The sequence below is a fragment of the Prionailurus bengalensis genome, chromosome B4, assembly GCF_016509475.1.
Source record: "Prionailurus bengalensis isolate Pbe53 chromosome B4, Fcat_Pben_1.1_paternal_pri, whole genome shotgun sequence".
In the NCBI taxonomy this organism is placed as follows: Eukaryota; Metazoa; Chordata; class Mammalia; order Carnivora; family Felidae; genus Prionailurus; species Prionailurus bengalensis.
The window spans coordinates 91307918-91335699 of NC_057358.1; the positions used below are offsets into that span (position 1 = coordinate 91307918).

Consider the following 27782-nt stretch of genomic DNA (forward strand, 5'->3'; position numbering starts at 1 on the left):
ATAGCTTATGGGGTTGTCGTGAGGATTAAAATAATGCAGAAAGAGCTGCTGGCACATATAAATGCCTCAATAAACTCTAGCGACCCTGCTGTTGCTCATTGCCATGATATTTATTTATTTTTTAACTTTTTTAAGTGTTTATTTATTGTTGAGAGACAGAGAGGGGGGTGGGAGAGAGAGAGTGCAAGCAGGGGAGGGGCAGAGAGAGAGGGAGACACAGAATCCAAAGCAGGCTCCAGGCTCTGGGCTGTCAGCACGAAGTCCAACATGGAGCTCAAACCCACGAACTGTGAGATCATGACTTGAGCTGAAGTCGGATGCTTAACCCACTGAGCCACCCAGGCGCCCACTCAATGTATTTTTGTGCAGGATTTATTGCAACTCTGTTCATATCCAGCAAAGACCATTTGACAGGCACAATGCAATAGGATAAAGGCTAGGTGCTTGCCTACTTTTCCACTGTCCCATAAGTGCTCATGCACCACCAAATGAAACCACTGACAACTTCCGGAAGGTACCATGTCCAAATAGCCTGTCTCTATTGCTACCCTACTCTGTGCAGCCACCCCTGACCATCTCTCCCACAGTCCCTTACCAAATTCATTACTTCTACTCTAACCCCTGCAGCTATGATCGGCTTTTTCTAAAAATCGTTGCCTCTCAACCTTCTGAACTTCGCTTTTCAGTCCTGTCTTTGTCTCCAGAGCCTAGCACAATGCCTGGCACACAGACCTTTATCACCCCTACAGTGGTTGAGTCGATAAATTCAAAACACTAGAGAAACGCTTCATCAGCATTCCACCAGGGGTCGCTTTCTTTACATTTTAGGAAGGAACAGTGCAGGCACTTAGTAAATCAATTCTTTATGAAAAATTTAACTTTGTGTTTAATTTTTAAAGTCATTTATTGTTTATTTAATGGAAACTGAAATTCTGCCATGTCGTACAAGCCTCGCAGCACTATGTGATCTGCAGCTCTTTCTGGTTTTATGGATAATGTCAAAATTCACGTTTGGATAAAACCCAAAATTGAACGTGGCTTTTAATTTTGCATATTAAGAATTCAGATCACTGAATTTATGTGAAAGTTTCTTCCATATTTTTAAGGTTAATATCCTTAGATAAGGATATTAGTATTTAATTAGTTGATTTCAAGTATGTTTACAGTTTATCCCAAAGACCAATTGTCTAAAGCTTTATTTCTTTATTCTTATTTACTCTGTTGCAAAAATAATGGTGTATTCCTACTAATCATCTTGACATGCCTGGCTTGCAGTGGACACTATAATTTCTAACATTACCATTATTATCTCTAGGAGAACTGGCCACACAGAATGAGAAACTTTCCCTCTAGGGAGGGTCAGGAAAGACTCCCTTGAGGAAGTCGTACTTGTACAAAGATCTGAAGCAAGAGAGAGCCCAACGTACCGATGAACTGCACAAAATTCAGGATGGCTGGAGCTTAGGATGAAAGAGAGCGGTAGTGGGGAGAAGATAAACTCAGCAGTTATCTGAGTGATCTCAGTAGTTGGCTGGCACCAGCCGGCTCAGAAAGAAACTTTTCATCACGTTTCATGCTATGAGCAATGAGAAGCTATTGATGGGGTTCATTTTTAGGATGACTTGAGTCAGCAAGACCTTTTAGGAGGTTGTTCGGGAAGACATAATGGTGGCCTGCACGGGGGTGATCCAGAGGAGATGGAGATAAGCGGACAGAGTAAGCATATTTTTAGGAGGTGGAATTTATAGAATTTGGTGAGGAGCTGCAGGGGTAAGGAGGGCGGAGAGAGCCAGAAGTGGAGGATGCCTCTAGGGTTCTAGCCCAGGCAGTCAGCAAGAGGAAGTAGCATTCGAGGAGCTAGTGGAGGAAGGCCAGGTGTGATACACGTGTCATGGAGTCGCTCCACGGTCCCAGCAGCTGACCTTTATCACCCATTTCTCTGTGCTCCTTTAGTATATCATTTCTCTTTCGATTGGAATCCACGTAAGAACCACAGACTGTTGGAACAGTACAGGATCGCACAGATTAGCAACAACCTCATCATATATGAGCTTTAGGAATCACAAAACTCTCCAGCCTTCTGGGGCCCTCCTATACAAGTAAAATATCTCAGGTACCTATGCTTTGTAACTGTAGGAAATATAGTCAACACCCAACTATTTCTAGGTATTTCCAGGAGGATGTTTGCATGGCCTATTGTCATCGGGAACGAGCAATGCTCCATTTCTCCTTAATCCCCTCTTACTGCTACTTCCTTGCCTCCCCTTCATGCTCTGGCTCTGTCTCAATTCCCTCGCTCTAACTTGGCCCCAGAGCCCCAGGCTTTCATTTCTAGGACCTAGGGACCCAACGCTGTTGCCTGTAACTTGCTTTACAAAAGACTGGAAGGAATCGAGGAAGATTACTGAGCAAATTGAGGAACTTGAGACTCAGATTTCAGACTGCCCCGTGGGCCGGCCAGCTGCTGTCCTGCTAGACGTGCATGCTCTCATTTACAATAGGTGTCTTCGCCTGGTTCCTCTCTTGCCTGTTCTTTAAGACCCCAATCCTTTGTCTCCAGCCCATTTCCCAAATCAGTGATCATCCACATAAGTCATCTGAGGATAATGCCCTTTTCCTCTTTATCTATAGCAGTTTTATCAGTTTTATTTACTTATGTTTAATTTTTCTCATCCTTGCTAGACTCCGTCTCCTGGCTTTGCATGGCCAAGTGTTTGCCCAAAGCTGTTTTCTCTAGATGAACTCTGCTGCACTTTTCAAACAGTAATTATTTCCTTCCTGCTGTCTTTACTCTATTTTGAAGAGAAAACAGAAGCCCCCAAATCTAAGTGCACAGCACTGTCAGTGACAGATTTTAGAACAGAACATCTTTTTCTGAGACATCTGACCTTGATTCCAGTATGCTTTCTGTACAAATCTCTCATCTTGGGGGCGCCTGGGTGGCTTAGTCAGTTGGGTGTCTGACTTTGGCTTGGGTCATGATCTCACAGTTCATGGGTTTGAGCCCCGCGTGAGGCTCTGTGCTGGCATCTCAGAGCCTGGAGCCTGCTTCTGATTCTGTGTCTCCCCCTCTTTCTCTGCCTCTCCCCTGCTCGTGCTCTGCCTCTCTCTCAGAAACAGAGAAACATTAGAAACAAACAAATCTCTCTAGTCTTTTGGCCTGGGACTTCTTGAGGGTGTGGAATTGCTAGCTAGCTCAGCACAATGCCTGGAGCAAAGCAAGATCGCGCTCCAGGAATGTTTGCTGAATGGTCATCCCCATTCCCTCGAAATTCTTCTAGACTGGAGTGATCCAGCCTTTCTGGTGCCAGTGACCAACCGTGACCATTAGAGGGCAGCAGAGGTACAAAAGCACCCTGGAGGGGATGGCTGAAGTCTTGTAACCAAGTCAATCAGAAACATCAGTAACAGAAACCTCATGGAATACAGAATGCAGGGCTGTCAGTTAGACAAAAACAAAAACAAAAAAAAAACCCCAGGAAACTCTGGGAATACTTACATTAGAGATTTTTCGTTGTCTATCAGAAATTCAAATTATCTGGGTGCCCTGTGTTTCACCTGGCAACTCTAACAAGTGCCATTGCACATGAGCCTCATGCTCAAGAAGTGGCTTTGGTCCTTATCAGGATCCTGTTGGAAGGAATTTAATGGGGAAGGTGTATGGTGAGCTTACAAAAATCAAATGTGCACGTTCATCACAGAGGGGATTGACTAACGGTGTTAGCTTAGCCGATGTTAAAATCCGCCCTGCAGGAGAAAACTGTAATAGCACCTGAGTACTCAGGGTGGCAGATCCCTCCTCCACCCCTTCCTGCAGGAAATGTGACTGCCCTTGCATGCAGTGCAACCGATAGTTACCGTTGAAAGAGGATATGCAACATCTCTGTATGTGGGCATAGACTGAGCAATAATTGCTTAACTCCATGCACTGTGACAGCTATAACTTGTATCCACCCTCCTCCTTGATCTTGGCATCTTTCAACTTGAATCACAACCAATTCTCCTTATTCCAGAATCTGCCATTTTCCACAGATTTTTCTTATGATGCTTCCTTTCTCCAAGGTTCATTTTCTTTTAGGGACCTCCTAAAACTATGCTTCTTCTTCTTCTTTTTTAAAAAATATTTATTTATTTATTTGGAAAGAGAGAGATAGAAAGCAAGTGGAGGAGGGGCAGAGAGAGAGGAGACAGAGAATCCCAAGCAGACTCTGGGCATGGTCAGAGTCAGACTCCACCTGAACTACAAAACCGTGAGATCATGACCTGAGTGGAAACCAAGAGCCAGACGCTCAGCCAACTGAGCCACCCACGCGCCCCCTGAAATTATGCTTCTTAAACGTACCTTTCTCTAATTAAGTGGAGGTACCCATTCTTAATCTAATTGATAAACATAAACATTGAATAAGCTGAGAAACACATTTGTTTCAACACACACTTATTGAGGGCCTACTATGTAGGAGAAAGATGTCACCATTAAGAAACTCATAACATAGTTAATAAAAACATTAGAAACCAGAAGGGAAATTCCCCCCTGTAAGAAGTGATTGATCTGGGGTGGAGAGAACAACTGGTTCCTTGTAAATCACTGTTCTCCTATTCCTCTGAATTTACTTTTGGAAGTAACTTCAGGGTAAGAAAATTCATGTGTATGTTATAACTGATCTATGGGAATTGGGAAAGCTGCTAGAGGCTTCTTTAAGTTGTTTCTCAAGGAGCAGTTACTTGCTTCCTCTTTTCATTAGGTAGAACTGACCAAATCTAGCCTCAGTCATCCTTCTGTATATAGAAGCAACTGAAACACACACACACACACACACACACACACACACACACACACACTCGTACAGCTGCATGGATTCAAGAACAACAGGTACTAGTGATAGCTGGCTGGAGAAGAACATTCTAACAATCCTAGAATGTTAGTACTTCAAAGACCTTAGGGATCAATCATCTGGTCCAATTTCCTTACTTACAGATGTGGTACCGGAGGCCCCCAAATTTTTAAAGACTTGTGTAAGTTCCCTCCCCAAGCTTGAGATAGGGTTGGGACAGAGCTCAAGACTCCCATCTGTGTTTAAGATTAGGTTCTGAAAGACTAGATATGACGTCCAGTGACATTTGGGTAGTAACCATTTTCTCCTGGGAAAGTTTTTTTTTTTGAGAGTGTGGACTCACCCATGCTAGGAGAGGTAGGAGCAGAGGGGAATAAGGAAGGGAGAGGGGCAGAGGGGAGAAGGAGGGGTAGAGAGGGAGTCGGGGAAGGGCAGAGGGAGAGGGAGAGAGAGAATCCTAAGCAGGCTCCGCACCCAGAGCAGAGCCCAACTTGGGGCTGGAGATCATGACCTGGGCCAAAATCAAGAGTCAGATGCTTAACTGACTGAGCCACCCAGGAGCCCCTCCTGGGAAACTTCCTTAAGTCCCTGGCTTCTATGACGATTTTAGATTTTCCTCTGTCTCCTGGATGCTCATTTCTGACTCCTTTGCTAGTGCCTTCCTCTACTCTAGTCTACAAGGAATGTTCTTTAGAGTTCATTCTCCCACCACCCCCTGCACAATTTCATTAACTATCATTGTTTTAGTCAGTATAAAAACTACCCCTTCAACTCCCCAATTTTTCTCTCTTATTCTGATGATTTCCCTAGGATCCATATGTTCAACTGTTATCTAGATATTCCACAGACATCTCCCAACTGTCCAAAACAGAACGCTTATCTTTTTTCTTAGCCTCCCCCAAGTTGGGCTCTCTTCTTGTATTCCATGTTTTAGATAGTGACGTAATTATCCACGCAAGTCTCCTTGTCCCCACCCTGTCCCCCCCCACAAATTGGTCACCAAGCCCTCTCAAGTCTCTGCCCTTCACACCTCTTTACCCATTACTTCCTCTGCATCCACACAACCCTGCCTTCGTTAGGTCAGGAGTTACAGATTCAAATGCATACAGGAGGAAGGCAAGTGAGAAGGGACACGTGCCTTTAATAGGGGGCAGTGAGAACTATGACGAACTAGAGACAATGGGCCTCATGTAAAGAGGAGACAAAGTACGTAGTTTATGTCAATTTTTTCTAAGAGAGAATGCAGGCCCAGTATTGCCAGATATACTAAATTTGGAAGCCTAAAGTTTTGATGCAAAATATTCTGATTTTTAAATGGGGCAAATAATTTAATTTAAAAAACCCTCAGATATGGGATGGAAAACAAGCATACCTGTCCCCCCACTGCCACCAGCACCGCTGTGCCTGACCCATCCCATCATCCTGCATCTAGCACAGTGCCTGAAACACAGTAGGTGATCAGCAAACACTTAAGTGAATGGAAATGGATTATGAGGTTGTTGTTGAGTGGTGTGCCGTTTAACCTTAAAAAATAATTGCAACTCCTGAATTGTTATGCGCACCTTTTAGTGAATAAAGTGACACAAAAATATTTCAAGAAAAAGTCAATTATTTTCCTTCTCTGTTCCCATACCCTACAGGAAATTGATACTAACAGTGTAGTGTTTATCCAGCTACATTTTCTGTGTGATCTTAAGACAGTTATGTGAATTTCTGTTTTGTTTTTGTTTTTCAAAAATGTAACCATACTTTACACATTAGTCTGCAACGTGCTGTTTTCACTTAATTATCCAGTATTGCCATCCTTTGGCTTAGTAATTAAGTTAGTTACTAAGTTAGATATTCTTCTTTTTTTTAAATTTTGATTTCTTTTCTTTTTTTTTTCAACGTTTATTTATTTTTGAGACAGAGAGAGACAGAGCGTGAACGGGGGAGGGTCAGAGAGAGAGGGAGACACAGAATTGGAAACAGGCTCCAGGCTCTGAGCGGTCAGCACAGAGCCTGATGCGGGGCTCGAACCCACGGACCGCGAGATCGTGACCTGAGCCGAAGTCGGCCGCTTAACCGACTGAGCCACCCAGGCACCCCTAATGTTGATTTCTTATAAGACAGAGAGGAGGGAAGGAGAGAATCCCAAGCGGGCTCCACGTTCTGTGTAGAGCCCACCTCGGGGGCTCAATCTCATGTCCTTGAGATCATGAACTGATCTGAAATCAAGGGTCGGTTGCTTAACAGACTGAACCACCCTAGTGCCCCAAGAAACTTCATTCTTTTTAATAGCTGCATAATGCTCTTTAATATGATTTACTATAATTCATCCAACCACTTTCCTATTGACTAACAATCAGATTGTTCCCGGCTTCTCTTTGGTTTAAGAAAGATGTACAATAAACATCCCCATAAACTTATACAGGGCTCTTCCACGCCTTCTATTTCTGTGAGAGAGATCCCCCCAAATGGAATCACTATATTAAAGGATGTGTTAATATGTTTTAAAAGACACTTTGCAATCACTTTCAAAGGGTTCTAACAATTCACATTCCCAACCAGGTGCCTTTGGCAGAGTGAACAGGGAAGGTCCCACTGAGAAGATGATATATGAACAAAGACTCAAAGATGGTGAATGAGCTAGACACACAGATCCCTGGGCAAGACATTTCCAGACAGGGGGGAACACACCAGGCAAGTGCCCTGAGACTGATGCGTTCAAGGAACAAGAAAGAGGCCAGTGCAGCCAAAGCAGAATGATCCAAGGGCAGAACAGGAGGAGATACTGTCAGTGAGACTGATGGTAGGGCAGAGCCTGTAGAACCGTTTAGGTTTTTGCTTTTACCATGAGTGTGATAAGGAGCCATCACTGGGTTTTGAGCAAGGGAGTGATATACTAAGACCTGTTTTAAAAGGATCACTACGGCTGTTACATTGAGAAATGCTCTATCGGGAGAGCACTGGGCGCAGGAGACCAGGTAGGAGGTTGCTGCGGTAAGCTAGCACAGAAAGGAAGGCAGAGGGGGGACTAGTGTATAAGCAGTGGGGATGGCGAGATCTGTCAGATTCTGGGCCTGTTCTGAAGGTAGAGTCAGTGGAACTTGCTGATGGATTGGTTATGGGATGGAGGAGACAGAGAGGAGTCAGGGATGAATCCAGAGAGTTTGGCTAGAGCAACCACGAGGATGAAGTTGCCATCACTGTGGGATGGGGAAGACTGTAGGTGGAGCCAATCTGAGGGGAAAAGATCAGGGATTCATATTTGGCCATATTAAGTTTTACATGTGTATTAGTGATCTAAATGGGGTTTTTTGACAGGCAGTTGGAAATACAAGCTTACAGTTCAAAAGAGAGGAACAGACAGTAATACAAACTTAAGAATCACAGCATAACGAGGCTGCTGGGTGGCTCAGTGGGTTGTGTCTGACTCTTGATTTTAGCTCAGGTCGTGACCCCACGGTCATGGGATTGAGCCCCGCATCAGTCTCTGCTGCATGTGGAGCATGCTTGGGATTCTCTCTCTTTCTCTCTCTCTCTGTCCCTTTCACCGGCTTGTGCTCTCAATCTCTCTCTCTAAAATTAAAAGACAAAAAGAAAAAGAATCATGGCATATAGATGCTATTTAAAGACATGAGACCAAATAAAGAGAGTGTAGACAGAAGAGCAAAGACCAAGTGGTCAGGGAGAACAGGGAAGACCCGAAAAGGCAACTACTCGGAAGCAGCAGACACGAGAAAGGGAGACAATCAAGAGACGGTGGCGTCCCTGAAACCAGGGGCCCAAAATGTATGAAGGCAGAAGGAGAGATTAGGTGCGTCCAATGTGGCTCTGAGAAGTCATGTAAGAGGACAGCTGAGAGCTAACTGATAGACTGAGCAAGGGACCCCAAAGACAGTCACATCCTACTCCCCAGAACCTATGAATACATTACCTTCCATGGCAAAAGGGACTTTGTAGATGGGATCATGTTAATAATCTGGAAATGGGGAGATTGTTCTGGATTGTCAGGGTGGGAACAATGTGATCACAAGTGTCCTTAGAAGGGGGAGGCAAGAGGTTTGGAGTCAGAGGCAGAGGCAATGGGGCAATGGAAGCAGAGTTTGGAGTGATGTGGCAAGGGGCGCACTGTCCCCTAGGGCCTCAGAAGGAAGGCATCCTGCGGACCCATTTTGAACTCCTGACCTCTGGAACTGTGTGATAATAAATTTGTGTTGTTTTAAGCAACTAAGTTTGTGGTACTTTGTCATAGCCGCAATAGGAAACAAATACCCCAACCATAGGGTGTAGTGATGTGAGTGTCCTGTGTTCGTGGCCACATGGTGGCCTTGGAGCAGAGGAGTTTCAGGAGAACGATGGGAGTAGAAGTCTGACTGAAGTGGGCTAACGAAGACCAGGAGAACATGCAGGACCTTTGTGCAAAATCAATAAAAAAAAAAAAGCCTGTTTCTGGGGGCACCTGCGTGGCTCAGTCGGTTAAGTGTCTGACTTTGGCTCAGATCATGATCTCGCAGTTTGTGGGGTTGAGCCCCACATCGGGCTCTGTGCTGACAGCTCAGAGCCTGGAACCTGCTTCGGATTCTGTGTCTCCCTCTCTCTCTGCCCTTCCCCCTGCTTGTGTTCTGTCTCTCTCAAAAATAAATATACATTAAAAAAAAAATTTTTTTTTTTAAAGACTGTTTCTGGCTGGCCAATTGGAAACAGTGATGCCTCGAGGTAGATCAATTTCAAATGTTGTGCCTCAAAAATGACAAAATCCTGTGTTAAGCATTTTGCTTGGCAAGCAAAGAATGAATTAGATTTCAGCCTTTACCAGCACCTCCTCTATCAAATGCCTTTGGGCAGAGCACAAGTTAGCCCTGGAGGAGAGGAATTGAGGATAAATAAATATAGACAATCCTATTAAGTGATTTTGGTGCAAGAGAGCTAAGAAATGGGTTGGTGGCTGGTGGGGGAAGTGAGGACAGAGAAATGAATTTTTTTTTTTTTTTTTTAAGTAGGCTTCACAGCCAACCTGGGGTCAGACCTCACAACCAACTGGACCTTGAGATCAAGACCTGAGCTGAGATCAAGAAACAGACACTGAACCAGGGAAGGGCTGCTGGAGTGAATGATCTTGAGCAGATGAGAGGGGCTAGGATCGATCTATCTATCTACTAGATATCACTTTATTTTTGAGAGAGAGACAGAGTGAGAGCAGGGAAGGGTCAGAGAGAGGAGACACAGAATCTGAAGCAGGCTCCAGGCTCTGAGCTATCAGCAGAGCCCAACATGGGGCTTGAACCCACGAACCGTGAGATCATGACCTGAGCTGAGGTCAGATACTTAACTGACTGAGCCACCCAGGCACTGGGAGAGGGGCTAGGATCTAGACCATGATGTAAATGAGGACTACAACTGAGGGCTTGGTATTTGATAAAATCAGTAAGAGGCAACACGGCACAAAATAAGACAGTGAAATAATATGTTTGCACCAGGAGAACAATGACCACAAAAAGAAGGAAAATGGAGGTTGTGAGGTCAGCCAGGACAGAGTTGTAGTAAGTTAGGTGAGAAGGTACAGAATAAGGTGTTGGTATAACTTTCAGAATTGTAACTCAGGGCTCCTAACGAGGGCCCCAGGCATCAGGGGGTCTCACTCTTTGAAGAGACTTCCTTAAATCTCCTCAGACCCTCTCTGGTACCTGGGACCAGCTGAGAATGGATTGGCATCCATCTGGGTGGGGCGCTTCCAGCCAGAACCGGGGCCCCATGTGGGCTCAGTACCAGTTTCTCTGTTTGTGGACAATCTTCCATTGCCTGTCCAATGAGTGGCCTTGATCAGACATCCCAAGTTGCTCTGTGGTTCTCGACTATGCTATCATCCTGGGGTTCTGTGGCCAGGTCTTGGTTCCGGGAGGGTGACCCGGCAAGCTAATTGCACCTACTGGGCAATGCAGGTTTTTTTGTTTTTATTTTAGGATTGTGTGAACATGAGATTGGGCTGCCAGAATGGCACTGCCATGTCGATTTAGGGTGGCCTAAATCGTTTATACAGACAGGAGCGCTGCAAAAAATAGTTGCCCATGGCTCCACACACCCTAGGAAGGGCCCTGAGTAAAACATAGTAATGAAGGGGCAATCGAAGAGACATTTTAGAGGAAAAAGAGAATAGATGCAATTTAGGGATTAATTAGATGTCCGGATATCTGAGTATCATCTTCTTAAGTGAATCCCGCCCCCCTCCCAAAGAAATAGTTCAAACCTTGTACTTCCCCCTATTATTTGGCAATGATACAACCTAGCAAAGAGATAATAGGTGGAGCTTTTTAAAGAGCAGTGTGGGAGCTATAAGGAAGTGGTTTTTTTTCTCAAAATGTGAAGTAGTGGTCAAATGTTATGGGGAAGGTGTCAGCCAACAATAATCTTTCCAAAACAGAGCTAGCCAGGAAAGAAGTAAGGAACATTCATTTCTCCCACATGCACTATTGATCTGAAACCGCGGAGCAGGGAGTTCTTACAGGTTGATCCAGCAGCTGCGTGAAAAGTAACCTCCGTGCAATTTGAGTTATGGATCACTCAGAGATGACATCACGTTGTGGCTGTCTTTATAACTGTTTTACACCTACTTGAGGATCTCAAAGGAACGTGTGTATGTTTTACAAATCTCAAACAAATAAGCGAAGGCAGAAAATCAAGGAGTTTTCTTTTGCAGCAATATTTGTCTCCACACAACTCCAATGTTCTTGGCTTTGTGCACAGATGCTGAGAACACAGAGCTGTGCTTGGACACGCAGCAGCAAAGAACACAGGCGCTGGCGCCAGACTCCCTGGGTTCAAATCCCGGCTCGGCCGCTTCCAACCTTAAGCAAGTTATTTAACCTTTTCACAACAGTTTCCTCAGAAGTAAAATGGATAGGGGCGCCTGGGTGGTGCAGTCGGTTAAGCGTCCGACTTCAGCCAGGTCACGATCTCGCTGTCCGTGAGTTCGAGCCCCGCGTCAGGCTCTGGGCTGATAGCTCGGAGCCTGGAGCCTGTTTCGGATTCTGTGTCTCCCTCTCTCTCTGCCCCTCCCCCGTTCATGCTCTGTCTCTCTCTGTCCCAAAAATAAATTAAAAAAAAAAAATAGAAGTAAAATGGATATTTTACTGGTACCTACTTCCTGGGGCTGTTGGGAAGAGTAAAGGAGCTAATTCACTAAAAGCACTTGATGGCCGACACATCACAAGCACTCAAAATTCGCTACTTTTCTTGTTTATAAATAAAGGAAGATAAAAATACATAAATGTTCTACTTTTCTGGGTGTGAAAGAATCTTTCTGTGCCCTCTCCAAATTCTGTTTTCGTCTATGAAAAGTGGAATTTCACAGATTTTATCTTCCTTAATGAAATAAGCCATTGGGTAAAATGAACTGTTGTTATAGCTTTATGGCTTTTTTTTTTTTTGAGAATTTTCAAATTCTTTTTTCTACTGCCCTGCATATAATGGCTTTATCCTCAGTGTAATTCTCTTTCTTTCTTACTTGTCTTTCACTCATTCCTTCCCTTTTGCTCCTTATCATTCCACCCTAGTTCTTTGTATCTTATTTTTCTTCAATGTTTCATGAGCTGGGTGACTTTTTTTTTTTTTTTTCTGTCTTTGACCAGAGGTATGTGTCATAGGTAGAATCTTCGCACAGATGGAGGGAATTTTCCAGCCACTTACAATGAGCCCAGGAAAACACAGCTGGTAATCTGAAGGCACTCTGACTTCTGCAACCAGGCTGACCCTGTGGAATGCCCAAATATATTTCTGTTCCATGACGTCAGTCTTCTTCCTCTATTATTGATTATGGATTGCATAACTATTACATTTTTCACCTGTTCCTCGATGTGCACTTCTTCTGTTCAATAATTCATCCCAGAGCCAACATAGCACACTATCTTATCAATGTCAGTTTAATACTATCTCTGTCTCTATTTCTATCGATCACCATTATCTGAAATAAGAAACCTCCACTCCTGTCATCCTCTCTCCCCTTAATCTTAGTGTAGCCCGTAGTACTCAGCACCACTTGCTATTTGTATTTCCTTGTTCTTTGTCTATCTCCTTCCACTAGAATATGCAGGGACTTGTTTTGTTCACTACCCTTCTCTAGTGCCCAGTAACTGTCCCGAAATACGTATTGACTGAATAAATGGGTTGTAACCATTTGCTGCATCTCACTAATACTTTCCAAACCTCTGCTGCGTTTTTCCCCCACTTATTCTGTGAGATCAATAATTTTCACAAACTGCCTAACAACTGAAGACCAAGATGGCCAACGAGGGATCTATCTGCAGCACCGTACCTCTGGGGTAGCAGAGTTGTTGTGCGTTTGCTTCGGTGCTTACTTCAATCATGGCATACATGTTAAGAAAGGAGCCTCTAGAAAGCATATTTAAGAAAGCAATAATTCTTTCATCAACATACTCTCCTAGAACTTAAAGTCTTATATGCTGAAATAGAAATAGAAGGGCATGGGGCGCCTGGGTGGCGCAGTTGGTTAAGCGTCCGACTTCAGCCAGGTCACGATCTCGCGGTCCGTGAGTTCGAGCCCCGCGTCGGGCTCTGGGCTGATGGCTCAGAGCCTGGAGCCTGCTTCCGATTCTGTGTCTCCCTCTCTCTCTGCCCCTCCCCCGTTCATGCTCTGTCTCTCTCTGTCCCAAAAAATAAATAAACGTTGAAAAAAATTTTTTTAAAGAAATAGAAGGGCATGGAGTTAGCCCTTCACGTTATTTTACCTTGAGTAAAAACTTACATAATAATGCAGACTAAATTCAATTGTAATTGAGACAACTGGGGCCATTACTTTGTAACATTTAGAGACAGGGGCGTAACATCAATGGCAATTACTGAGACCAATATTTCTATGGAGGCACCCAGGTGGTAAAGAAGAGGCCATGAAGGCTTCATGGGATGTCGTGGTATTTACTACCCAACCTGTCTCCTCAGAGGTGACATTACTTTTCTCTTTCACCTTAAAAATCCATATCAGTTTGTCATCTTACATATCATTTTTTAAAAACACTATAAAGACATACCTTACGTATTAAATAACATCATGAGTCAACTAGGCACTCCCAAAGGACTTTTTTATTGTCTTTTTTCCCTTTTTGGTCTATCACTACTGAACTACTAGGAGTCCGGATTTCTGGTTGGAGACTTATGAAACTAGATATCCACTCTTTGTGGGTAAGGCTTTATACTTCTTTAATCCATTTTCCTACCGCACAAGGCTATCCCAGTGTTTTAGCATTCAAAACTCTGCTGAATCAGCCCTTAGCACGGTTTTCCAGCCCCTCATCCCATTAACTCCCAATGTACATACCTTAATTATTTTATAGGAACTTTGTGGCAAGGTTTATAATTGTTTCCTTAGGTCTCTCACTGTGCCCACCAACACAACCACCTAGTATGTGATCAGCTTTATGTCAGGAAGTATAGGCTCGGTTCGGCTGACAAGACAAACAACTCCGTAATCTTAGTGGGTTAACCCAACCAAGATTTATTCTCATTGACTCAAAGTTTCCTGCAGGTCTCTAGAACTCTCCAGGGCAGTTGTTCATCATATGATGGATCGCCGTTGTACCTCACGCTCCCACAATCATCAAGGTAAGGAATAATTAGGGACAGAGAGCGGAGCACCACAATTAAATACTTCCACCTTGAAGTGACACGTTGCTCTCGTTTCATCGACCAAAGCAAGTCAGATGGCCATGACTGACTTCAAATAGGTGGGGAAGTAAAGTCCTATGTGCTTAGGATGAGAGGGGAACTAGGCATCTGCTGACAACAGTACTACCTGCCACACATAGGTATATCTGTTGACTAAATGAAATTGAATACATTTTGATTATAATTTCTGCTCTGTATGTAATTACCAATCTTTTTTGCGGTCCTATTATTTAACCCATTTCTTTTTCAAAAAAAATTTTTTTAAATGTTTATTTATGTTTGAGAGAGAGACAGAGCGTGATCAGGGGAGAGGCAGAGGTAAAGAGGTGGAGACAGAATCTGAAGCAGGCTCCAGGCTCTGAGCTGCCAGCACAGAGTTTGACGCGGGGCTTAAACTCATAAGCCAACCCCCATGAGATCATGACCTGAGCCGAAGTTGGACTCTCAACCGACTGAGTCCCTGAGGCGCCCCTAACCCATTTCTTGTTTTGATTCTACCATTTCCTTCCAGACATTACTTTAACAAACAAAACAGACAAAATACTAATTCAAACACTCATCAGGATAAATTAATCTGAAGTGCTTTCGTGTAACTGTGAAACCATCATTATCGTGACTACACCTTAACCGTGTGCTTTACTCCATTACATTAATTAAACAGGTCACTAAACCTTATTCCCTCCCTGCTCTCCCAATAAAATGTTTAGGCTTTACTAATGATATCTTCACAGTGGGCTACCTGCCTTGACCCCCTCCAGGCATTCTAAAACAAATACATTTCCAAAATAACCAGAAGACACATTATAGGTAACATAGCGAAAAAAGACTTCTGCATGAGAAGCAACATGAATGAGATACTGAAAATTCTTTGCTTCATGATTCAGATTGATTTATTTAACAAATTTCCTAGGATAGATTTCAAGCAGACATTGACACGAGAGCTTGATTTTGTGTGAGATGAATAGCCGCGGTTTCAGGAGAAAATGGTTAAGCTGTTTAGAGCCTTCAGTGGTTTCTCACTAACCTTACGGAGGCCTCCCAAGGCACGGCATGTTTGGCTCTAGCCCACCTCTCTAGCCTCACCTGGTACCCATTCCTGATACTCTTGGCTTCAGTGACTGGACTTATGTCAATCCCGGAATCCCTCTTTTCTTTCCTACCTTTTCCCCCATGATGCTGGCTTTTCAGAAAATCCAGGTCAGTTGTCTTGTAGAATGTCACATGTGCTAGGTCAAGTTGCATATATTTATGGCCTGTTTCTGAACAGCACTAGAGCTAAAAACAGCTTTTACATTTTTAAAGGGTTGTAAAAAAGAAGAGAAAGAAGGAAAGGGAGGAGAAGGAGAAGGAGGAAGAGCCGGAGGAGGAGGCAAGAGAATTATGTGATGGAGACCACAGGGCCTGCAAAACCTGAAATATTTATTATCTGGCCCTTTATGAAAACTGTATTCTGACCTCTATTTTAGATCTTTCTGTTTCCTCGTGGCATTATTTAGTTTATACCTCGGTTCCTTGGATTTTAGGCAAGTTGGAAATTAGATCTGGAAATGTGCTATCCAATATAGTAGTCAGCAGGCACATGTAGCTATTGGGTACTTGAAATATGGCTAGTCCGGGGCGCCTGGGTGGCGTAGTCGGTTAAGCGTCCGACTTCAGCCAGGTCACGATCTCACGGTCCGGGAGTTCGAGCCCCACGTCAGGCTCTGTGATGATGGCTCAGAGCCTGGAGCGTGTTTCCGATTCTGTGTCTCCCTCTCTCTCTGCCCCTCCCCTGTTCATGCTCTGTCTCTCTCTGTCCCAAAAATAAATAAACGTTGAAAAAAAAATTAAAAAAAAAAAAGAAATATGGCTAGTCCAAGTTAAAATGTGCTATAAGGGTAAAATATACCCCAGATTTCAAAGAATTAGCATGAAAAAAAAGAGCATAAATTTTTCATTAGTGATTTTTATGTCGATTACCCTGTTGAAATAAAAATATTTTGGATATATTTGATTAAATAAAATGCATCATTACAATTAATGGTACCTATTTCTTTTTTTAATGTGGCTACTAGAAAGTTTTAAATTACATATGTAGTTCACATATTTTCATTGAACAATGTGGTCTACAGCCTTAATTAAAACGAGGTTAAATGTTTTTGGCAAAAATACTTCACAGCTGATCTTCTGTACATTATACTGCATCCTACCATGGGACACACATCAGTTTGTCTCATTAATGGCGTGAAGTTTGAAAACTTGACAAGGGGTGACTGACAAGAATCTTCATTGTAAAAATACATTTTCCCCTTTGCAGTTTGTAATCTATTATAGCCGTAAGACTATTGAGCCACGGTTTCCCATTGACTTTTCACTCAATGTTTTTGTTTTTTTTTTTTTTAGCCTTTTGTGACCCTTGCTTGAATCCATTATTACGTTGCGGGTTGCAAAATGGTGTTTTATATTTTTAGAATTTCTTTTTAAATTTCTTACCTGACATTCTTTTCTTCTTTTCCTTTTTTTTCCCCCTTTCCTTCTTCCTTAAAAGGTGTTTTTTTGTTTTGTTTTTAGGAAGTATCACAATGGACACATCACTTTTTACATACTCAGTGTGTTACAATCAAGTGCAGTGATTTTTCTGATTCTCAAGCTTCCCGAAATTTGGCTAGTGGAAGTCCCTTCAAGGTGGCGCCTGAATCTTTTTATCATCACCCCATTGGTTTTTGAGGGCTTCCTTGCCATCTGGTACAACAAGTCCCAGGTCTGCCTTCTATTTTCCTTGTTTCGGAGGTAGAAACCGCCACTCCTTAAGAAGCCTCCATTTCTTTGAATGACAAAATGGTATTCCAAAACCAAGATTTAGGGTGGTAGATGTGATCAGAGTTACTGGGATGACATTCTTTTCAGGTCCTCTCAATAGACAGAACTAGAAAATATATTTTAAGAAACCACAGCTCATATTGACATTGCTAATCCAAGTTTAATATTGTAGGAGTTTTCTCATTCCATTTGTTTTCTTTTCATATACATTAAAAATCTTCGTTTGATAAAAACATAAAGGCATTTACTTATCTGCTTTATCCTGTGATACAGAATTTCAAAATTATCATAACATTATTAAAACCAGCATTAACCATAGTGTGTGGTGAAGTTTAAGATTACTTTGTAGATCTTTTGTCCTCAGCATATATCCTGTTAAGGGTCTATGGTCAGAGTAACTTAAAAGTATTTATTCAGGGGCGCCTGGGTGGCTTGGTCGGTTGGGCGTCCGACTTCAGCTCAGGTCATGATCTCACGGTCCATGAATTCGAGCCCCGCGTCAGGCTTTGTGCTGACAGCTCGGAGCCTGGAGCCTGTTTCGGATTCTATGTCTCCCTCTCTCTCTGCCCCTCCCCCACTCATGCTCTGTCTCTCTCTGTCTCAAAAATAAATAAACGTTAAAAAAAATTTAAAAAAGGGGCGCCTGGGTGGCGCAGTCGGTTAAGCGTCCGACTTCAGCCAGGTCACGATCTCACGGTCCGTGAGTTCGAGCCCCACGTCAGGCTCTGGGCTGATGGCTCAGAGCCTGGACCCTGTTTCCAATTCTGTGTCTCCCTCTTTCTCTGTTCATGCTCTGTCTCTCTCTGTCCCAAAAAGAAATAAACGTTGAAAAAAAAAATTAAAAAAAAAATTAAAAAAAATTTTTTTAAAAAGTATTTATTCAAAGTATTCAAAAGTAACTTGAAGTAATTATTTTCCCTGAAAGGTTATAGTAGTATATGTTTGATAGACACTTTCATTTGTTTCTGTTTGTGTCCAATTCAGGTTTGCTTTGGGCTTATTTATTTTTGAATAAGTGAAACATTCACACAGTTCAGAAGTTAAAACCATTATAAAAAGTTATGCTCAGAGATCTTGTTCCCAGTCTTGTTTCCTCTACCTTCTTTCTATCCTACCTGTAGGTGACTATTTTCATTAATTTCTGGGTTTACCCCTCCTGGCCTTCCTGTCTTCCTATCCCCCTTCCTTCCTTCTTTCTCCCCCAAACAAGCATACCCACATACACATAAATAAAACTATATGCATGGCTTTTGCTTTTTCTTATTTAATTGAATATCTTGAAAACCACTCATTATCAGTTCATAGAGATTTTCCTTTCTTTTTTAAAGTCACTGGGGAATATTCCATTGGATGGATGTGTCATAATTCAGTAAGTCTCTTACTTACACACATTTCTGCTATTTCCACTTACTTGCTACTACAATAATTACAGAGTGAATAACTCCACGTCTGTGTTTATGGACACGTACCTTCAGGGTAGATCCAGGAATCTCACTTTTAGAAACATCCCAAGTGATTTTCATGCATAGCCAGATTGGAGTATTGTTGCTTACTGTGTAAAAAGGGTAAAAATGGTATTCAGAAACCTTGAATAGTTAACATTTTTAAAACGAAGAAACAACAGGTAGGGAAGCAAAGTTCGCACCATCCCAAATCGTCGCTTTACTTCGAGGAATGCAATTGAGTTATATAAACAGTAGCTTAACCTCTGGAGTCTTGTCCCCTAATCACCACGTTGGTAACAAGAATATACTATTCGGACACACATAAGTGACCGAGATTTGGGCAGCAGACAACTTTCAGTTTAGATACGCTGAGTCTGAAGTAGCTGAGGTACATCCAGCAGTGGCATCTACTAGGCGGTTTTTTGCACAGGTTTGGAGATGAGGTTAGGAGTCATTGAGTGTAGATGCCAGAGTAGGTGAAAGATGCTCGAGGGGAGGGTTACAGAGTGAGAAGTTGCTTAGGATGGACCTCTGGGGAATATTAGTACTTAAGAGGGCAGTAGAGGAGCCCAAGGAAACTATACGTGGCTAGAGAAGTAAGAGGAAGCCCTGAGAATGAGAACACACGACAAGTAAGCCCAGGGAACAAAGTGTTACAAGAAGATAACAGTTACCAGTGTCAAAGGTGGAGAGGTGAGGTAAGACAAAGGCAAGAAGGTATCCACTGATTTCCATCCAAGAGACCAGGGCTGTGGCAGACCAGGTTTAATACTGTGGTGGGAACAGTAGCCTTTATCGACTGTTAAGCAAGGAATTCAACCTCACACAGATGATCCTTGGAAATCTTGGAAACACCTGGTGTTTTGTCAGCTACAACAGAGTTTTTCTAAAAGCAACAAGAAGAGAGATTTGTATCCAAAGGGAAAAATCAATTTTAGTATTTTCTCCCATAGATTTTTCTTAAAACTTTGGTGCTGGCTGTTGTTAATGTATATTAAAATCTATCATAAAATGCTTTGGGGTTTAGCAAACAGCACATGTTTAGGTATTTTAGGTTTATTATTAATAGAGTAATTTCATAATAAATAGTATAAAAATAGTAAGGTAATCATATGTTTTATGGTGTTCCTCAAAGAGTACCATGACTTTCAAACAGTATCTTGTATGGGAACCATGGCTCCGGAATAACTTTTTAAGCCTCTTTGCTTTCTCTTCTACTTCCTTTCCCCAGTCCCTGTCCATACTCTTGGCTATAAGTAGATGCTGTTTTGCCCCACTGTTAGCAGGTAGGTAGTCCAGCTGCAAGGAGCTTGGGAGACCAGTGTGCACTCACAGAGGAAAAGAGGAAACAGACTTTGAATGTCATCTAATCCAGTAGTTTCCAAACCCGGCTGAGCATCGAAATAGATAACCTGGCACGTGCATGAAAAAGACAGAATCCTGGGTCCCTGCCCTAGATCCCTATACTCTGCGTCTGGAACGGGGCGTAGAGAACTGTACCTTGAATAAGAGCCTTTGATGATATGAATTTAACTCCTTAAGAAAGCGGAGGACCAAAGCAGCCACGAATAAACGGGTCCTTCGACTGGAGATTCGCTGCTCTGTGCTTTGGGTGATGGCCGATTGTCCTGAAGGGCATCTGGGTTTTCGTTTTAGGGTGCTGGGGAGGGCTTGCTTTTCCGGGCTTTTTGGCTCACTAGACCTGGGCTTCCCTCACTTTTCTCTCTCCGGAGGTGCTAGAAGTTCTGCAAGTGCCCCCCTCCCCCCCGCCCCCCGACGCTGTCCAGCCAGCGAGGTTGGTCCAGGAATCCCGAGGACAGTCGAGTCCGGTTACCGGCGTACACGCTCTTCTTCACCCTGACCTTCGCCCCGTCCCCGGCGTCTGCGTCTTATCCCCGCCTCCCGCGGGAGACTTGGGGCGGAGCTTCGCCGCTGCCCCGCCCCCTGCGCGCGCGCAGGCCGGACGTCGCGAAGCTGATTGGCTGATCATGGCTGTGTACCTGCCGGGGTTTTCCGGAATGTGGGGAGAGGCTCGGGGGGGATCATCATGGCCTGGTTGACCCAGCACTTGCGCGAACTGCAGGGACCTCTGCTCCCACCCAAGGACTTGGTGGAGGAGGACGATGACTATCAGGACGAAGCGGAGGAGACTGAAGATCTGGTGTTTGTCGACGCCGAGGAGCTGTGCAGTGGGGGCGTAAAGGCTGGCGGCCTCCCCGGACTCCTCCGCGGTGAGGAAGCCCCTGCCCCAAGGGGATGGGATTGGAGGCTGAAGTGTTTCCCGTTCTGGTGTTGTCCTAAGTAAGGCGCCCCATTGCTAACAGACTTTTTTTTTAGGACGGCCTCGCTGTTTTCATCCTACTTAGGATAAGATAATATTAATAATAATAATAATAATAATAATAATAATAATAATAGTGACCTGAGTAAATACTATGCGTGAAGCTTGTGTTCTGTGTGTATTATCTCATTTGATATTCACAACTCTTTGAGGTAATTTTATAGTCGAGGAAACAGTTGAATGTCCAGCCTGTATTCACACCCGGAATCAGACTTTCAGACTGTTTTCCTGTCCTGCCTGGAATCAAATGTGTATTTATTTTTCAGCTACTTCGAAAATAGACGCACGTACCCAAGAAACACCTCAAGGCGTTGTTGATTCATTAACCTTGTGTTAATAGTGTTGCGATGGGGGTTTGTTTACCTTGTGTAGTTTCCTGTGCTATAAATTATACCTGTTATGTGTACATTGTGACTGATATTTAAGAATATTTTATTTAAGAATATTTTAGTGGTAACCAAAGACCAGTAGAATTTTCTGTGCTGATGGCATTTTTCAGTATTTGCTCTGTCCGGTACAATAGCCACCAGCCATATGTGACTATTAAGGACCTTGAAGTGCAGCTTGTGCTATTGAGCTGAATTTTAAATATTATTTAATTTTAATTAATTGAATTTGAAGAGTTACCTGTGAGTGGCCAGCACAAGTTTCCACAGAAAGTTTTCAAGTGTTTGTGGAGGGTGTAGTCATTTATCCTAAAAGTGTTAGTGACTGGCTATCTTGTTCCAAGCAAGGTGGTGTTTGTTGCAGGTATACCCAGGAGGGATAAGATAATGAAATTTCTGTCTTAATGGGGCTTATCCTTTGGTAAATTAAACAGACATTCTTTAAATAATTACAGAAGTAACTATATTATTATTTAGTGCATAGAAGGAATAGTAAGTAGTGCTAGGAGAGGTTATATTCTTGAGATTCAAGGAAGGCTTTCTTGAGGAAGTGACAATTAAGCTGAGGTCTGTAGCAGATGGGGTAAACAGTAAGGAAGAGAACATTTGAAACAGGTGGAACAGCTTATGTGGATTCCCTCATAGACATCTATCTGTACAGGGTGCTGTGGGGCGATTAAAGAGAACGGTAGATTTGGTAAAATATTGAAAAAGGGGTTTTAAATATCTTAAATTAACTTTTTTTTAAAGTTGTAATTCCTGATGAAAACACTCAAGAGCAATGTCAAGTGTTTGGACGTTTTCCAGTAACGGGTCCTTGGTGGCGAGTGAAAGTACAAGTGAAACCTTTGGGACTGAGGAGCTATCAAGTTCAAGGATTTCCATCTTACTTTTTACAGTCTGATATGTCACCACCCAATCAAAAAAATATCTGTTCCCTGTTTCTTAAAGACTGTAAAGTCTCCAGTGATCATATAAATAAATTTTTAGCATGGGTAAATGCTGTATCAAGCTATAAAAACCTCAACTTTGAAAATCTTAGGGAAACATTAAGAACTTTCCAAAAGGAAATTGAAAGGAATCGTCAAAAACAGTCAAAACAGAATGTACAGGAAGAGTCTCTACCAGAAAATGAGATGTGCCTTCCTCTGGAAAACACAAGTAGGTGTGATTTTTATCATCCACTTTTAGTGTAATGGAAATACTTAATGACTAGTGTGTTTAAGACATTACCCCTATAGTATCTTGGCTTAGTATTCTTTTTTAAAATGTGTTTTTGAAAATGTGTTTCTATCGCTTTGGGATGTGTCATTGTCATTCAAGGTTCCTCATCATTAATGTGGAGAGTTGGGTAAGATGATCTTTAAGCTCCTTTCAGTTCCTCCCCAGTTCTAAAACTGTGATTCTGTCTTTGTCTCTAACTTTTGTGTCCATGGGATTTCCTTGTGTCATTAAGAAAAAGTTCAGTTGTTAGTTATTCGGTTCTAGTTATGGTTCTGTTTAAGACGGCAGAGGAGAAAGATACTCATATTCTTGAGTATTCCATTTTGGAAAAATTTCAGCCCAAGATGGTATAAAATAATTATATATTATGACTTGCTATCTGGACATCCGCATGAGTGGGATATTTCATTTCTTAATTATATCAAATACATTTGGCAGGACAGCATTGAATGACTTCAGTGACAAAAGAATCATGATTACAGTCAGAAAAATGATTATAAAGGTTAAAATGTAATGAGTTATTTTTTACGCTTAGTTTTAAATTTATCTTTGTATCACAGAGTCACAAATTTTATTGATTATATAGTAACCAGAAGGAAACAGAAGGCCGAGAAGCAGTTGTCTAAGCATTTGAGGAACATAAATTTTGGAGTTAAACACAGTGAGAACCACCTTAGTACAAAATCAATTGTTATAATACAATCAATTTTCTTGCTGGTTAAATACACTTATTGATCTCTCTTTGATTAGGATTTCTTAAACTGGTTGTGCTGGGTGAGAAAGTCCATCAAATCAGTTGTTCTGTGAACTCATTTGTATGTTTGATGTGTTCTTTTCTATTACCCTATAGTTCCATTTATAAGTGTAATGACAGCTTTGCAGTTTCCAAAAATAATGGAATTCCTTCCAGTTCTTCTGCCTCGACACTTTAAACGGCTCATAAGTTCAGGTTCTAAGGAGGTGTTGGGAGCCATAGAAGAGATGTTAAGTACACATCCGTGGAAACTTGGATTTGGTAAAGTAAGTAAGACATTTACTCAGCAGCATCTTGTATGGGGGGCGGGGGGAGGTCTCAAACTTGACAATTTTTACATCTCTCTCAAAGGAAAAAAATTTGTATTGGACTGCAATGTTGATTTATTTTTCGTTTCGTGTTAGAACCAACTATAAAGTTCTTACACCTGTAGCTCATACACAGTAAATTTATAAAGGAAAACAAAATAACAAAACTGATGACATTCACATTGTCAATAATTTCATTATATGATTTAATAGGAAACATGTTTTGGTAACTAAATGGCCATTTGCAACTTGAATACAGATCTCATTGAAGGCACAAGTTCTTATGAATTTGGCAAGTTCATTTCAGTCCCTCCCTTTCCTGTCTGAACTTTTGAAAACGTTTAGTATTTGGCACAATAATATCATTTACGTATGAACCCACTTCCGTTCTTATCATCATAGACCAAAAGTAGGAGTGACGCTATGAGGCTTCAGGGGTGTTGGGAACCAAATGTGGCCCTTAAATGTTGCAGGACTTTGTTATGGGCGGTTTTCCAATTGAAAATACAATTTAAAAAATCTGAGATAATTCTTGGATCTCCAGGAATGTTCCTAGAATCCCCTCCCCCCACAATTTGAGTAATACTGGAACAATGAATTTGTTCCCTATATAAAATGATGATGGTTTCAGGATGTTTTGCAAAATGAGATTCTGGAACATTTGATTATTGCCTGTATTTAGCGAGTAGAGAAGAGAGACAGAGCAATGCATATTCTGGGACTCAAGTGGGAGAACGAGGCTTGAAGTCCATTGCTCAGTGTGTGAACTGCCATCAAGAATAAAGACCATTACTGGGGTTAAGATTGCTGGGGCTGCTGACCATCTAAATCTGTGCTTCATACCATAGTCTGGGTGGCTTAAACAATGGAAATTTATTTTCTCATGGTTCAGGAAGCTTGAAGTCCAAAATCAAAGTGTTGGTCTGGTTGGCTTCTTCTGAGTCCTCTCTCCTGAGCTTGTACATGGTCATGAGAAGACACCTCTCCCTGTGTCTTCACATGATTTTCCTTCTGTGCCTGTCTGTTGTAATCTTCTCTCCTAATAAGGACACCAGTCATACTGGATTCGGGCCTACCCCAGTGACCTCATTTTAACTGAATTACCACTTTAAAGACCCTATCTCCAAATATGGCCAAGTTTGGAATACTAGGAGGCTGGGATTTCAACATATTAATTTGGGGGGGGGGGACACATTTCAGCCCGTAAGATATAAGGAAGGTTCTAGCAGGGATGTCTCCATGAAAAAAAATGGAGCTGGTGGAGAACTTGCTGAGTGGATCATGGTGAAGGAAGTTCTCTGCCTCTTCAGTAGAGTTGGGGCAGAATTGTTGAGAGGCACATAGACACCTAAACACGCCAAGAAGGTGAAGCAGTCATCATACACACAAGAGTTTGACACAAAAGTTCATGTAATCGTGGTATATCATGTTGCTCAGCTGTGAATCCTATTTAACATCAATGTAACCAAAACTGATTAACAAAATGTATACTATAACTTTTGTTCAAAGATGGGAGGAGGAGAAGAAGGTATGGAGGTGATGGCATAAGAGAGAGCTTCCCCAGAGAAAGACTTTCCATAGTAGGGAGTTCATACTAAATATCGAAAATATAAAAAAAAAAAAAAAAAAAACAACAACAAAAAAACCCCCACAAAGGATAGTGTAAACAGTACTTGGAAATGTGGAGTAAATTCTGGAATAAATAACTGAAAGTGTTGGAAGTGTTGACTTTGTCAGCATGGAAAGAGTAAGGCAGGGGATTCCTGTCTTTTGATAAGCCTCATGGTGTTATTTGACTTTCGAAACTGTGTATATATTGTTTTGAGAAAATAGAATTTTAATTAAAAATGTATATAGATCTTAAAAAAATTTTTTTTAAACGTTTATTTATTTTTGAGAGGCTGAGAGAGACAGAGTGAGGGAGGGGCAGAGAGAGAGGGAGACACAGAATCGGAAGCAGGCTCCAGGCTCTGAGGGCTCTAACCCACAGACCATGAGATCATTACCAAAGCCGAAGTCGGACGCTTAACCGACTGAGCCACCCAGGTGCCCTGTATCTAGATCTTTAATCACAGGACAGTAAAAACTTGGTGATGTATTAAGTACAAAGTTTTTTCCTCCAACTTGACATACATGTCTTCTGGGACTTAAGCAATTATTGACAAATTACATAGTTTTTACTGTATTTCTAATAAGATTCATCGACATTTATAATTTTTATAAAGCAACTTGAATTCTGTTTTCTTAAAGATAACCTACACAGAACTGAAGCTTTTGCAGTGTGAGGCAAGTTGGACATCATTTTGTCAGTGCAAGTCTCTCCTCCAGTTGATGACTGCTTTGGAGCAAAATGCATTAATAATATATTCTAAACTGAAACATATATGTAGAGACCAAGGGCACACGTGTGTTGAAGAAGCTGACTTCACTTCTAAGTTGTCAGACCATATGTCTTTCCATGATGCTTGGCAGTCTCTGAGGTTTTTGAAGGATATTGGTGTGGTGACCTACCAGAAGGGCTGCATCTTTCTTTATGACCTTTACCAGGCTGAGAAAGACATTGCCTCTTCCATATGTGACCTGATGACGAGGCCCCCATGGCATTTACATGTCGACGTCAAAAGGGTGCTTGCATCTATTCACACCGCAGAACCGGAGAACTCACGAAGCGATGATGCACTGGGCGAAAGTCAACCTGATGAGAGCAATTTGGAAACTTCTGTGGACATTCTGGAGAGCCAGGACAGTGGTGACCATATTTGGAACAATGGTGAACATGAGGTTAATGCAGAAATCAGTGACGCTCTGCTGGATCAGGATCAGGTGGCTGCTTTGGAAATGATTTGTTCCAATGCTGTGACAGTCATAAGTGGGAAAGGCGGTTGTGGGAAGACCACGATTGTTAGCCGTCTTTTTAAGCATGTGGAGCAGTTGGAAGAAAAAGAAGTAAAAAAAGCTTGTGAAGATTTTGAACAAGACCGGGATGTACCAGACGAATGGATTACCTTTACCGAGCAAAGTCTACTGAAGGCCGACAAGGCTATAGACGTGTTATTAACAGCACCAACAGGAAAAGCAGCTGGCTTATTGCGACAGAAGACTGGTTTTAACGCTTATACACTGTGTCAGGTAAAACTTTTTACATTTGTCTCTGCAGATAAAACATTTGCCTTAAAGATAAGCTTTGTTGAATCAGCTGATGTTTTATTTCTCCCTGATGACAATCAGTAGGTATTTCTTGAATGTCTTATGGATCCGCGCTTTGTAGCAGCTGAACGTTGAGGTCAGTGCCACTCAGAACATCCAGGCTGTAAACTGTTACTGGTTTGCGTGAGGCAGGAGCTAGTGCTGGACAGTAAATCAGTACACTGCTCCCTACGTTGAGAAAGTCTTAATACTATGGAAAAATGAAAGGCAGCTAAACTGAAGCGTATGCTTAATGATGTAGTTAGTTTAGATTCTGACACCAGCTTTATTCTGCTGGAACTGGCTACAAACATGTTACAGTCCACAGGCCTTATTTTGAGAAGCATTTGCATTGGAAGGGAAAGGTTTTATTCTATTTTACAGAAGGAAAGCTCCATAAAAGGGAAGACTTTCATCATCTAGCTTAGTTCTTTATCTTTGTCACCCACAACAATGCCTGGCAAATAGTCACACGTAATGAAATTTTCAAATGAATTAACATGCTTGAAAAACAGAGTTTTGGCTGTAGTTAGAAGTCATAGATTTCAAACTTGTAAAGAGCTGGAGAGGTTTTTCTAGCTCTGACCTGTCATTTTGTAGATCCAGGAACTTAGCTGTTGGAAGATTTCTGAAGGAAATGATCATTGAATTGGACTCTAAAGGACAGAGAGCCTCAGGTGAGGAGAAGGACATTTTATTTAGGGGGCAGGTCTTTCCACAGGCATTGAGGAAAACGATCATGATGGGTTTTGAGGTGACTGCATTGATTGGAATGAATTCCATGTATTGCAAAATAATGGAAATTGAATTTGGTTTCGACTGGGAATTTGAGCTCTAAAGTTTGCAA

General features: G+C 42.2%; 1 protein-coding gene and 1 long non-coding RNA gene across 2 annotated transcripts in view; one reads left to right on the forward strand and one right to left on the reverse strand.

Moving 5' to 3' along the window:
- Nucleotides 1-3499: 3499 nt before the first annotated feature.
- LOC122472951 lies at nucleotides 3500-20487 on the reverse strand. The gene is made up of 3 exons (XR_006294564.1): nucleotides 20237-20487; nucleotides 18761-18843; nucleotides 3500-3630 (listed from the first exon to the last, which is right to left on the reverse strand). It is a non-coding gene; the product is annotated as an uncharacterized LOC122472951 (long non-coding RNA).
- A 219-nt stretch (nucleotides 20488-20706) lies between these two features.
- HELB (DNA helicase B) overlaps nucleotides 20707-27782 on the forward strand; it is a 34231-nt gene continuing 27155 nt past the window's right edge. Inside the window, exons 1-4 of the mRNA XM_043562980.1 lie at nucleotides 20707-20967; nucleotides 22214-22624; nucleotides 23538-23707; nucleotides 26000-26878. Coding sequence (XP_043418915.1) covers nucleotides 20784-20967; nucleotides 22214-22624; nucleotides 23538-23707; nucleotides 26000-26878 — 1644 coding nt within the window. The 5' untranslated portion in view covers nucleotides 20707-20783. The remainder of the gene's footprint in view (nucleotides 20968-22213; nucleotides 22625-23537; nucleotides 23708-25999; nucleotides 26879-27782) is intronic.